The sequence below is a fragment of the Camellia sinensis genome, unplaced genomic scaffold (genome assembly GCF_055761805.1).
Source record: "Camellia sinensis isolate YWXY unplaced genomic scaffold, ASM5576180v1 Unanchor13, whole genome shotgun sequence".
NCBI classification, from domain to species: Eukaryota; Viridiplantae; Streptophyta; class Magnoliopsida; order Ericales; family Theaceae; genus Camellia; species Camellia sinensis.
In genome coordinates this window covers 672,671-686,004 of record NW_028129009.1, presented here as the reverse complement: position 1 = coordinate 686,004, position 13,334 = coordinate 672,671, and the positions used below count along the sequence as shown (strand labels likewise).

Sequence of the window (13,334 nt, the reverse complement as noted above, 5' to 3'; positions counted from 1 at the left end):
TCAAAAGAGAAGACCATTCATCTACGTATAGATGATTTGCCAACAAGTACAGGCTCAAGGAAATGTTGTGGCTGTTGAGCTACTGTATATGAGTAGGTACTGGTGGTATGTGGACGTGTAGAACAATAGTTACAAAGGAGCATACTAAGCGCAGAAGCACAAATGCAGACGTGCAACAGTGCAAGGGTACACTAGAGTGTCATATAGAGGCGCGAGAAGAGTGTGTAGCAACGGGTTGTTGAAAGTTCATAGGAACTTCCAGACAGAGAAATTGAGACGGATAAACGCAAGAGTGCGCCCCAGGGAGTGGCAAGTCTCTTTTCTCTATGGTAGTTTCTTTCGTTCCATGGCAGCGGAGGATAGAGTTGATGCGGATCTCTCAGGCAAGCTCAACGCAAGGAGACCATAAGCCGTGAGTGCGAGCACTATGCAAAATTGCATAGCTGACGATGCTTTGACAGATGGAACTACTGTCAACCATCAATCTACTGAACAGCAAATCAAGTATTGCAAAGGCACAGACGACGAGCGTATGGAACGCTAGGAGGTTGTTCAGAAGTGTAGAGGGCAAAAGCTGATAGTTCAGAGGAAGAGCTTCGAGCAAAGAAAATCGAGGACGTTGATAGGATAAACGACGAGTTTTCTATTGCTCCAATACTGGTCCTGCGAGGTAATGCATGACGGTCAAGGGCATCCCAGCAGGGGGTGCAGAACATCCAATCAGGGGGTGTCGGATATCTTGGTTATGCAAGTTCAAGCATAGCAAGTGAAGGCATCCAAGACAAGAAGCGTGGAAGAGATCTGTGAGAGATAGGAGAAGAGGCTCTCTCTCCAAATCAGAGAGTGGTGTGAGTTGAGTTGAGGATGTAGGATTTCCTCATCCTCTTGTATCCCTGGTGTATTATCTCTAGCTTCAGAGGGTGTAAACGTCTCAATAAGGAGAAGCAGACTATACTGAAATTTGGGCATGACAAGATTAGCAACAGTGTGTGCAATGGATCACCTCACATGGGTTGAGGGGGTGATTTTTTGGAGATCACCCCATGTGAGGAGTGATCTCTTCTCCATATGAAGCCAGCTGCAACATGTCAAGAAATGATTTGGCCATGTGAAGGAGCAGCTGGCTATGTGCAAAGCCAACCTCTCCACCTCCATCTTAATGTGTATAAATGGAGAGGGTGAGAGGACAGTTAATTGTGTGTGTGTGTGAGAGAGAGAGAGATAGAGCAAACCAAAGAGAGTGAGAGATGTGAGGCGGAGAGACCATCTCTTTCGGTGTGAGAGAGGGATGCGGGTGAGTGAGTGAGTGAGGATGGTGTGAGCTCCTCCTTTATTGTAATCTTTCTGTAATATCTCCATTGTTATAGGAATAACCGGCTACTCTCCCGTGGACGTAGGCATTGAGGCCGAACCACGTTAAATATGGTGTCTCCTTGAGTGTGGATGTGTTTTTTTGCTTGGTATAATTTCTGGAAGGTCTTGGGCGGGATCCTCGATACCCAATACTACACAGGTGAAATTTATCATTTATCTCATATTTTCCATGTCTCATTCTGTAAAATTTCTCAATTCTAATATAGTAAGGTCGTATTTGAAATTGACCGACTTCTAAATTTTATTTTATTTTATTTTTATTTTGATCCAAAAGTTGCGAATTCTTATTTTATCGATACGAATCCATTTGTAAATAAGTACTTTCAAAACCCTAAGAACCATACTTCTGATTGGAGAGGTGTTTTGCTCAGAGACAAATATATCTCAAACCTTTTAAAGGTATATATAACTCATTTTTTAAACTTCGAAAATCATGATGATGTAAAAGATGGATCAAATTCTTTTTATTAATTTTTGGAAATGGAAATAGGGTTTTCGAATGAAAATGAAGCAATCATCTGGGAAATGGAAGATTGTAGTTGGACATCACACAATTAGAAGCATTGGGCATCATGGTGACACCGTCGAACTTGTACATTAACTTTTGCCAATTCTTGAGGTAACTACAAAAATAGAGAGATGGTTTTTAGAAAATTTGTATTTTAATAAGACAATTCAAAATAATTTTAATTTTTATAAGAAAGAGTATTTTGTGTAACGGATATACTATGTGGCCTAGTTAACGTGGTATATCCTTCTACTTGTTATTTGTCATGTAATAAAAAGTGAGATAAAAATTTAATATAGTCGAACACTCGACACTTCGTACACAATAACTTCTCTAGTCTCTCTTTTTATTGAGATTTAAATAAGTTTGTGCCTGATAAGACGAGACACAACTCTTAATTATACTTACTTGTACCTTTATAAAAATACAATTATTTTGAATTGATGTTACCGAAACGTAATTTTTCTTAATTTTTTATATGTCACCATTTCATGGATAAATATACCTTAAATTTCAGGAATACAAAGGCCCCGTTTGGTAGAGCTGTGGAAAAGTGATTATAACTTATAGCCTAACAGCTTATAGCTTATAACTGTGAACATAAGCTGATTTTTTACTTATAAATTAAGCTTCTTCTCCCCCACTCAAAGAATAAGTTGATTTTTGACTTACAAAAAGCTATAAGCTGCATTATTAAGCTGAACCAAACACATCAAAGTAGCTTAAATTAAGCTAAAAGCTGAAATAAGCTGGAAATAAGTGTGACAACCCTCACCACTGTTTACTGATAATACCACTGATTACTGCTAAACTGTGACTGAACATGATTAAGTAACTGATTTGACTGACATTCTGAACTGATTGATTGAGTGTATTAGTTTAAACGCATTTCTATCTGTTTGACTGTTAATTGATCTGTTCATATTTTAAGTGTCGAACTGTGAATTGAAGGCCTTATCGGCGGCCGAATTTGAAATTGATTAGTGTTTTATGTTAATTAGAATTTATGTGATTTTATGGTATGTTTAATTGAAATTTGATTTGGTATGATTAAATTGGATTAAATAATGTTGAATTACATTAAATGAGTTTATTACCCTTTTGTCATTGAGTGGGCATCTTTAGGCCATTAGTTCATTTCAATTTTGATACATTATCTCAGCCATTTTTCTAGGCCAAAACCGAGAGAGAGAGAGAGACTTGAGAGAGAATTGTTTCATCTAGAGAATTACTTGGAGAATTAGAAGATTTGAAGGATAATTGAACAAATTGAGCTTCTATTCTTGAAATTGAAGACCTAAGGTGGGAGAATCATCTTCTTGAACTTGAATTCTAGTTGTATCTTGCATGGTCCATGAACCATTAGTGATCTAAGTCTAGAATTGGTTTTAAATTGTTGAATTGAAGCTTGAATCATGCATTCATGTACACGTTGTTGAGTTTGAGGTTGATTTCATGGAAATCCTCACATGCATGTCTATATTCTAGCTATGGTCCATGAATTCATCATGTTTTTGAGTGAATTGACTCATTTGATCAAGTATTTGAAGCTTTGATTTCAATTGAACACTTGCATGTTACATATACATTATGTTCATGAAGTTTTGTTTGGATTTGTGTTTAATTAAACTATCTTTGGGCTTTGATTTTGCAAATTGATCTTTGAAACATGTCATATTATGGGTTTTAAAGTGTTTTTCAGAAAATTAGCCCAAAAGGATCGGATTTGATGCTTTAAATGTTGAATTTGAGCTTGGAGATTCAATCTGGAAATTCCAGATTTTGAACCCACACTCGAGCGTAAGACTTCATGCTCGAGCGTACATTCTGAGTACATGCATCCCGCTCGAGCGGGGAAAGTAACGCTCGAGCATAAAATGCGTGTATCCAGTACTTTTCATATGTTTACAGTCCGCTCGAGAGAGGGAATGCACGCTCGAGCGAGGACTTGTGTCTCACGCTCGAGCGGAGGTCGAGCGCCCATCGAGTGTGAATTGCATGCATCCAGTACTTTTTATGAGTTTATAATCCGCTCAAGCAAAGGAAGTCACGCTCGAGCGGAGATCCTTTGTCTGCATGTCCGCTCGAGCGTAGAAAGCCACGCTCGAGCGAGACCCCTGTTTTTTGAAAATTTTGAAAAGTGTTTTAAAGTGCATCTTTGCATCCTCATTCCATCCTAGGCATTCCTAGACCATGTTTAAGGCATCTTAATGAGGATATTGATGTAGAACCACACCGAGTCAAGATAGGGACTAAGTCATTGATTCCCAAGTGTGTAACTTAGTGTGTGTTCATTCTGTAACTGTGTAGGGTTGGCATCCAAGGACGCTCACTAGCCTCTCTGTAGCCCAGTGCTCTGTGAGTAACAATGTTGTAAAGATATGTTCAATTATAAATATTTTCCGAATGATCAACTGTTCTGTTTACTGAAACGATATTGTTTAATGAATGAATGTTTGCCCTATTTGTAAACTGTATTCGTGGTATCCATAGCAATTTACTGTTACTGTACTGTTACTGCTACTGTCACAGAGATCTCTGTCGGTTCCCATGTTTGGAACCACTACTGTTTACTGTTATGATGGCCATCAACTGACTGTTTGGTCTGTTAAGACCTACTGTAGTGTTTGCTATTGGATATACCACATATACCTGCTATGGTTTCTAAATGACTGATATGACTGCTTAATGACTGAAAGGACATTCATTCTTAACCCCTTTACGCATTTGTTATTCACTGGGCTTTAGCTTACTGTTTATATTTATATGTAGGTATTCAGGCACCGGATCAGAGCTAGGGGCGTTGGGTTAAACTCCCTTTTTGTCTAGCCAACCAATGTGCCTCACTGCGAGTTTCCAAGTGTGCTCAAGCTAAGGCTGCTTTGGGGTGTTTTAGATTCCCCCTTTCTGCTTCTGTTTTGTATAGAATGTTGAGACTTGTACTGTACTGTCATGGTAGGGATTTGGTCCCTAACCTGAATGTCTGTATATGTTGTATGTATATATGTTTTGCTTATGAATGCGAATATGTTCGAAAAATTCTTTTTGCATACAGACATATCACAGCTCATTGGACACCTTTTATTACTGTTTTGGTTTCCGCCAGCCCCTGTACTCTGTATTACTGTCTTTACTGTTAAGCAGGCCTTTGGTAATCACGGATTACTGGCCGGTTACGGTACTAAACCCATAGGAGCGGGTTTGGGTCATGACAATAAGCCCTACCAAACAGGGCCAAAGTGATATGTACATGAATGGACGTGACCACTGCTTGGAACACATTGATTATGCGAAAAGGTAAAATATTTATACATGGAATTTTGATGTGGAATATTGATTTGAGTTTGAGATATCTTAAAAGATATATTGTTGCTGTCATATAAATGGATTTTCAATCTAATTGTTTTCCTATTAGATACAAAATAATAAGCCCTACATGTATTAAAATTTAAAATACTTGCCAAAAATATGTGTTTAAATATGATTAGATGTCTATATGATATAAAAAAATAAGATCAAATTTAATGTGATTGAACATTCCGCATAAACTTAACATAAAATGATATTTTAAGCATCACTTTTATTACATAACAAATAATAAATAGAACATATCCTTTACATAAATACTTTCATGTTGTGAAGATTAATGAAAGCCATATATAATAATAAAATTTAATTGATTGTGGTTTGAAATTGAATGCAGCCCAATCCAATATTTAACAAGTGGAAGCTATCAAAGGCATGGAAAGGCCACATTCATGCAACACAGGATCACATCTCTAAGTTCTATTATGATGGCGAAAATTGCTTCAGAGCTCGCAAAGTTCGATGCTCGAGTGGCCTGAATTCCAAAACGACGTCGTTTTGGATTTTTTTTTTCTCTTTTTTATCTCTGAAACAGAGAAGTGAGGAAGAGAGAGAGAGAGAGAGAGAGAGAGAGAGAGAGAAGAGAGAATGAGGGGGAACATAGAGAGAAAGAGAGAGCTCCACCCACTGGTGCCACCATCACCGGTGCCGCTATCCTCTGTGTGTATTACACAGATAGATCTGTGTGTGTATACACAGATTTGTATAGATCTATGTATATCTCTTTATCTCTCTCTGTTCTGTGTATCTCTCTTTCTCTCTCTCTGTTTCTCGATTTGTGAATTTTGATTTTGGGTGTTGTGGTGGTGGAGCAAAAAATACAAAAGAAGAAGAAGAAGAAACATAGGGGTGGTGGAGCAAATCTGTGTATACACAGACTAACCAGCACAGATCTTGTTTGATTTTTTTAATTTTTCCTCTCTTCTATCTCTTTTTTTGATTCTGAGTTATAGAAGAAGAAAAGGGAAAAAAAAAAAAAAAACAAAGGAAGAACAGATCTAGGAAGATAGAGGGGGAAAAAAAAAGATACCAAAACAACGTCATTTTGATAGCTCGAGCCATTCGAGCCTTGATGGATTCGAGCTACCTAGCAGACTGCATGATGGCCAAGGATTCATGTCTACCCAACTTTCTAAACAAAATGCTCATATTGCATTCTATGATGCAAATGCCAAACTTCTTTATGAGTTTCACCTCTATAATTTATTTTGGAAAATATTAGGGATTCTAAATAATTATCAAAATTTTCAATCAAACCTCTCACATGAGTATGAGACCTATACAAATCACATGCATGTAGATCCCACAACTATATAAGAGATTTGATAAAAATTTAATAATTTATTTAGAATCTCTAATATAACTGATTTATTTTATATTCTAAAAACATAATTATGTCCCTCACATATTGTGAATGGTATTTTTAGACAACCAAACTGGGCCTAAAAAAACACTCAAAACCCTTGAAATGGGCCCCTTGAAACCTCTTTCCTTGGTTGGGTTGAGTTGAGAGTTGAGTAGTAGAGAGAGAATTGTGAGTGTGATGAGAAGAGGAAAGCATGATGAGGCTTCGATACGCCATGGTTTGTTCATCGAATCAGAATCGAAGCATGGAGGCTCACTCTCTCCTCAAGAGAGAAGGCTTTGAGGTCTCCTCATACGGAACCGGATCGCACGTTAAGCTACCTGGACCTTCCCTCAGAGAACCCAACGTCTACGACTTCGGTACTCCTTACAAGCAGATGTTCGACGACCTCCGCCGCAAAGATCCCGAATTGTATCCCCCCCTTCTGTTTGCTTCCTGAGAAAATGCTTACTTTCTTTCTTTCTTTCTTTCTTTCTTTCTGCTTTCTTGGGATTGAAATTTATTGATTATATTTCGTTAATGCTGCTTCAATTTGCTAAAATTGCAGGTCCTTCTTAGGGCCCTGTTTGGTTTTGAGAAGGAAACTATTTATTTATTTATTTTGGGTTATCTCTGTGAATTTATAATTTAGCAAATTAAGGATTTTATTTAGCATTTTGAATTCTTTTAATTTATATTAGATTAGACATGTTAAGAACCTAACCAGGATCAGTTTGACACAAAACACAAACATGAATAAAAAAAGTATACAAAAATTTACACGGTTCACCCAAAATAGGATTGGTCATTGTGGTTTCACTATGATCTGAAAACAATTACAATACTATACCATAGTATTAGGGCAACTGACAGACTTGTGATATACCAAAAATTCCCTTACATCACATGGATGGTTAGTTTTCAGTACTTATGAAGATCCACATTACCCAAGACAATCCTACGTTTTAAAAGTAAGGGGAAATTACCAACCAGTGGTATTATCAGGAAATTATTACAAATTCATGATAAAGCTTATGAATCTAATTATTAATTGGTATAAAGTTTACCACTTATCTATAATTTTTTTTAAAACCCTACACTGAAATGAAATTTTCCCTAAATGTAATGACTGGAATTTAGATTCTTGTGAAAGAAAAAAGGTAAACTTCGTAGTTATTTTAGTTGTTTCATTCACAGTTAAAAACATCTAATCTAAATATCTAATTTGTGAATAAGCTAATTAGAAAATTGTAGAATTCATTTTTTGGGATAATCAAACTGTTCTTCTTGATGTTTCAGGAAATCTTTTGGTTTCTTTCTTATACTCTTTACTCATATAAACTACCTGGGACTACAAATAAAATTAATAACAATTCCAAGTTGTAGCAGGTAGGAGATGATACATTGTTACTTAATAATGTCTAATCTTTGGAACTATGTTTATATCCCTTTAAATTAAGTGAACTCTGAAATAGTAGTTTTATGCTTTAGTTTTGGTGCCTGTAATATAAGAACTACTTATGGATTTAAGTGTGTGATTACTTCACGTTGTCCATTGCATGTGTAAGTTTTTAAAGCAAAGTGAATCCTTAACAGTGTACTACAGATACAAGCGCAATGGTATATTACCAATGCTTAAGAGGAATTCAGCTGTCAAACTTGCACCACAGCGTTGGCAAGACAATGCTGCTGATGGTTACTTTGATGTGGTGTTCACATTTGAAGAAAAGGTTTTTGACATGGTTATTGAAGGTTGGTTTGTTTGCAGTTCCTATTTTGTTGTTTGCATTGCATGATTATGGATTATGGACTATGGATAACATGAAATCATTGCCGCTTTCTTTTTTTAATAATGTTATTTACTTATTCATTTTGTTGGGTATTGTACGCCAGATTGCTGTTGGGAAGTTTAGTTCTTCTCAGGGACCATTTATTAAGGGTTGCCAAATTTTAGATGTAGTTGTGATGGCGAAGTGAGGTTGTCAAGGATTGTAGAAGTTAAAGTAAGGAGGGTATCATATTCAGGGAAATTTTTGAAATGACATGATTTATGTCTAGTAGATCAACTATGGAAGCAATATATTTATTAAGAAGATCAATAGAAAAGTCTAGAGAGAAAATGAGGGATCTAGCTATGGTTGTTATCAATATAGAAAAAGCCTACGATAGGGTACTTAGAGATTTTTTTTTTTTTTGGTGATAAATTAGGGTACTTAGAGATATAATATGATGGGTGTTGTAAAAAAAGGATGTGACCAAATGGTATATTCATGCTATAATTATATCACTTGCAAAAAACAAACTAGTGAATTTCCTATCACTATAGGATTGCATCAAGGATTTGTTTTGAGTCCTAACCTATTTTTTCTTAATAATTGATGAATTAACTAACATTTTCAAGATGATGTCCCACCTATGAAGCATGGATACTTCAAATAGGAAGACGTATCCGTATCGTATCCGTATCGGATACTGATACTCTTTGGATACTTACAGATACGTATTAGAACTTATTAAAAGTATCGGATACTTCTTAATTAATTTTTCATTAATTTTGAAGTATCGGATGCTCCAAGTTACATATTATCAGATACTTCTTAATTAATTTTGAAGTATCAAATGCTCCAAGTCACATATAAATTATAATTGTATCATTTCTTACATAACATCATAATATAATATAATTGCAAGAATAAATAGAATATTTTTACAATACTTTACTTGGTTTTTTTTTATAAAAATAACATAGTAAGCTAAAGTAATAGAGTTCATCAAATTGACATATCTTCATTGTATAATGCATGTCCCCTATAACTACATAGAAGTAAGGATTAATAAGATAATATAACAATATCAATAAATAAATAAGCAAATAAACTTGCATAGAATCTTTTTGACTAGTGCAAAAGGAAAAAAGCATAGGGTCAAGTTGTGGATTGTTTTGATATTATAATATCAACATATTAGACTTGATATTGAAATGAAATATTTGCAAAACCTATTGAAAATTGAAAAACTAAATTAGTTACTGCCTTAAATTAATACTTAATTCTTAAAGATTAGTATTTTGCATCATAAAGTTATTGTGGTTTATCAACATTCTTAAGTTTATGTGTAACTCACTACTAATAATTTATTTATTTTTTACTTTTTACAAGCGTATCCTAACCGTACCCGTATCCTACTTTTTTAGGTTTTGCTGTATCACCGTATCCGTATCGTATCGTATCCGTCCTTCGTATCCGTATCCGTGCTTTCTAGTGTCCCACGGTATATGTTGTTCGCTGATAATATTGGTATAGTGGATGAAAAATAAGGAAAGAATTAACACAAAATTATAAATTTGGAGAGAAACATTCGAGTTAACAAGGTTTAAAATTAATAGAAATTAAAGTAAATATATGGAATGTGACTTTAGGGACAATAGAAGTATAAATAATTGAGAAGTAAAGATTGGAAACTAGGAGATAACAAATAATGAATATTTTCATTACCTTAGTTTGATTATTAATAAGAATGGTGATGTTGGAGATAATATGATCCATAAAATCAAAGTAGGCTGGTTTCACTTGACGAGTGTTTCTGGCATATTATGTGATCAACGGATACTAACAAAATTGAATGAAAAAAAATTATAGAATAACTATGAGGCCAACAATGTTTTATAGGATAGAATGTTGGATAACTATGAAACAACATGTTCATAATTAAGTGTAGCTAAAATGAGAATTAAATGGATTTGTGATAAGACTAGGAAATATAGAATTATTAATGAATATATTTGTGAAATGGTAGGCTTGCATCAATTGAAGATAAATTGAGAGAGAACATGCTAAGATGGTTTGGTCATGTACAACAAACACCTGTGGATACTACGGCAAGGAAGAGTGATATCACCATAAATGGAAACATTAGGGGGAGGCAAAGACCTAAATTGACATGAGATGTGATAGTAAAAAATTATATGAATTTATTTCATTTAACCGAGTGTGTAGCATTTTGATAACCATAATTAGGAGTTTCACCTATTCATCCATTTCTATGTGCAAACTTTTCCATCTCCACTATTCACAATTAATAGTTTATTAATGTTGTCATTATGTTTTTTTGAGTATAGGGTGTTTTATATATTTTGTGTTTTTTTGGGCTTGGCTGTTGACTTGCCAATGAGTTTTAAAGTGATACTAGCTTCTTTAGATGGTATTATTAGGGCTTTATTTGGCTTTAAATATTGTTTAGACTGGTTTTTCTGCCCGAAATTTGAAGTTTCTGACTTAGAAATCCGAATTCAGGCGAAAAGTTAGGAGTCAAGAAGTGGGGAGCAGCCATGTATTCCCATGGTACTCTTTCGTTTCACCGGTCTTAGAGTATTGTAATGGATTGTCGATGCAACCTCAACAAAAAGATGTGAAGCCTAAGGGATTTGATTGGGATTCCTATATTATTGATCTTCTTGTTTCTGTTTTTAATATTTTTCAAGAATTATTACGCTCACAAGGAAGAAGAACGAGCTGAGGGGGAGATGCATGAGAGCTCTCTGGTTAGTAATGCTAGGGTTGTAAACGAGCCTAGCAAGTTGTTCATGCTTGGCTTGTAAAGTAAACGAGTGTTTAAGTTTGGTTTGTTTTATCTTTTGAGCCGATCAATAGAGCTGAGCTCAAGTAGGTTGGTTTTACTTATACAGAGTTAAGCCAAACTTAAAAATTTACTGAGTTTAAAATAAATTCAAGCTTGGCTTGTTTACATAATAAGTCTATCTCAACTGAACTTTTAACGAGCCAAACACAAGTTGACCAAAGTAGCTTGGTTCGTTTCACAGCCCTAATGAAAGGATAATTTATGGGATAAATTGAACAGCCTTATGTATAAATGTTGTGCATTTAGGTGTTAATGAAAGGGTCTGAACTTTTGTTCTTTGCTTTTTCTTTGATGTTCATGGAAGACAATGGCATATTTGGGTTATTATGGTGCGTCTTTTTATTAATATTTCTTCTCATCTTGCATAAACTTATTTTATTTGAATATTATGCTGCATTACTGTATAGTAGATCTTAATATCTCGTTGTCAAATTGAAACGGTAAAACAGTACATTTTATTATGACTTCAATTATTGTCAATAATCTAAATAAAAAATGGCGACCCAGTGCATGAGGCTCCAATAGTCTAGGGTGGGTTTGTACATAGTCTTATCCCGTTTGTACTAATTAAATTTTCTTAATGATTAGCAAGTATCTCTTCAGGATTGGGATTGAAGAGTATGTAAAAGTCACATCCCAGTAATCATCTTATTTGACATGATAGACATTTTGAATTTTGCCGGTGTCAATGTTTTGACCAAGTACTAAAAGAATGTTCTGTTTTCAATCCTAGACCTTCGAACATCTTTCCATGGACTGCAAGAGAGCCAAATTTGTGGCAACTGTTGCATAGTCCTCTCCATAGAAAGACAATGTCTTCACCATTACTAGATTCCAATTTTTTGATTGCTGTCCAATCATTACATAACAGAGTGCATATACCCAAAATTGTAATTTGTGGAAAGGTAGCTTACCAATCAAAGGTTTCTCCTCTCTCTCTCAAGTGGCTCGTTCCTGTTTGCTTCAATGTTTTGAGCTCCGTAATGTGACTAACTAATGTTAGTTACAACAGAATTAAGTGGCTCTTTGACAAGTTTTCATTTCCAGTTTACAAAAATAAATAAATAAATAAATCCCAGTTTTGTTTTATATGTAATTTTACAAAATTGAGTTTATTTTTGTCAATGTGATTGAAAATGTATAAAATTACAGTTTATAATGTGAAAGCTGATTTTGGTAGGTTGTGTAGAATCTAAAGCAGACATATTGACATTGATGATACTTGTTGATGACCTCGCTAAATTAAATTCCTGGTTATGCCACTGTGTCCATTCATAACAATCATGCAACATGGTGCAGATCTCCACAGTAGGGATCATGTTCTAATGAAACCGGTGCTGGTGATAAACTTGGAAGTGAAAGATAACCATGAGGAAGCGGCCATAGGAGCTCGACTTGCTCTTGTTTTGTGCCAAGAGGTGCGTGCTATATTGTACAAATGTAGATTCTGTAAATTTATTTGATCAATGACTTTTTGTGAATGATTTCTATGAGCAGCTCGAAACAACTGAATTTTGGGAAGATTCAATTGATGAGATCGTGGTTAACTTTGAGAGGCAGCATCGGAGGAAGCTCTTGTATAGCATATCCTTCTATTGACAATGTCATGTATACGGCAATGTAGAAAATTGTTTGTACCTTCCAAGATCAAATTTTAGTCTTCGTTGACATTCTGGATTTATTTTTCCTTTGTATAAGGGGAAAAGCTAGGAGGGAAATCTACGAGGAGACATGATGGTTCTTTTAGAACCTCATTTCCCTTGATTCTTATATTGATCTGTGAGGAAAAGAGGGAGGAAACGTTTATCAACCTAAAAAGTGCAACAAGAGAGTGTCTCATGCTCTTAATAATGGTTTTTTGTATGAGATCATCGTGGATGAGCTTCGACCATTGTTGACCATGAGTTTTGAAGATCCACCTCTGGATTGACTACTGTTGTGTTTTGAAAATCCACCTCCAACAGCAACAGTTGATTTGCAACATCGCGGATTGACCACTGTTGTGTTTTGAAAATCCACCTCCACTAGCAACCATTGATTTGCGGCCTCATCTGTCAAACCCTCTAGATGTTGGTGCCTTTGGCCCTTTCTAATTGCTAAAGA

The 13,334-nt window shown here is 35.2% G+C and overlaps 1 protein-coding gene and 1 pseudogene across 1 annotated transcript; both read left to right on the top strand.

The window, feature by feature from the left end:
* The window catches only part of LOC145814843 (purple acid phosphatase 8-like), a 64,521-nt pseudogene extending 58,730 nt beyond the window's left edge, over window positions 1-5,791 (top strand).
* Window positions 5,792-6,695: 904 nt separating this feature from the next.
* Window positions 6,696-12,912, top strand: LOC145814818 (uncharacterized). Its single transcript, XM_082911757.1, has 4 exons — window positions 6,696-7,025; window positions 8,200-8,345; window positions 12,531-12,649; window positions 12,729-12,912. Exons 1-4 carry the CDS (start codon window positions 6,808-6,810, stop codon window positions 12,828-12,830), a joined length of 585 nt encoding a protein of 194 aa, XP_082767883.1. The 5' UTR covers window positions 6,696-6,807; the 3' UTR covers window positions 12,831-12,912.
* Window positions 12,913-13,334: the final 422 nt, after the last annotated feature.

Bases quoted from the DNA above. Each gene is read 5' to 3' on its own strand.
- LOC145814818 (XM_082911757.1), top strand. From the start codon at position 6,808: ATGATGAGGCTTCGATACGCCATGGTTTGTTCATCGAATCAGAATCGA. The intron at 8,346-12,530 runs GTTGGTTTGTTT...AACATGGTGCAG, and splicing joins TTTTGACATGGTTATTGAAG to ATCTCCACAGTAGGGATCAT. The intron at 12,650-12,728 runs GTGCGTGCTATA...TTCTATGAGCAG, and splicing joins CTCTTGTTTTGTGCCAAGAG to CTCGAAACAACTGAATTTTG.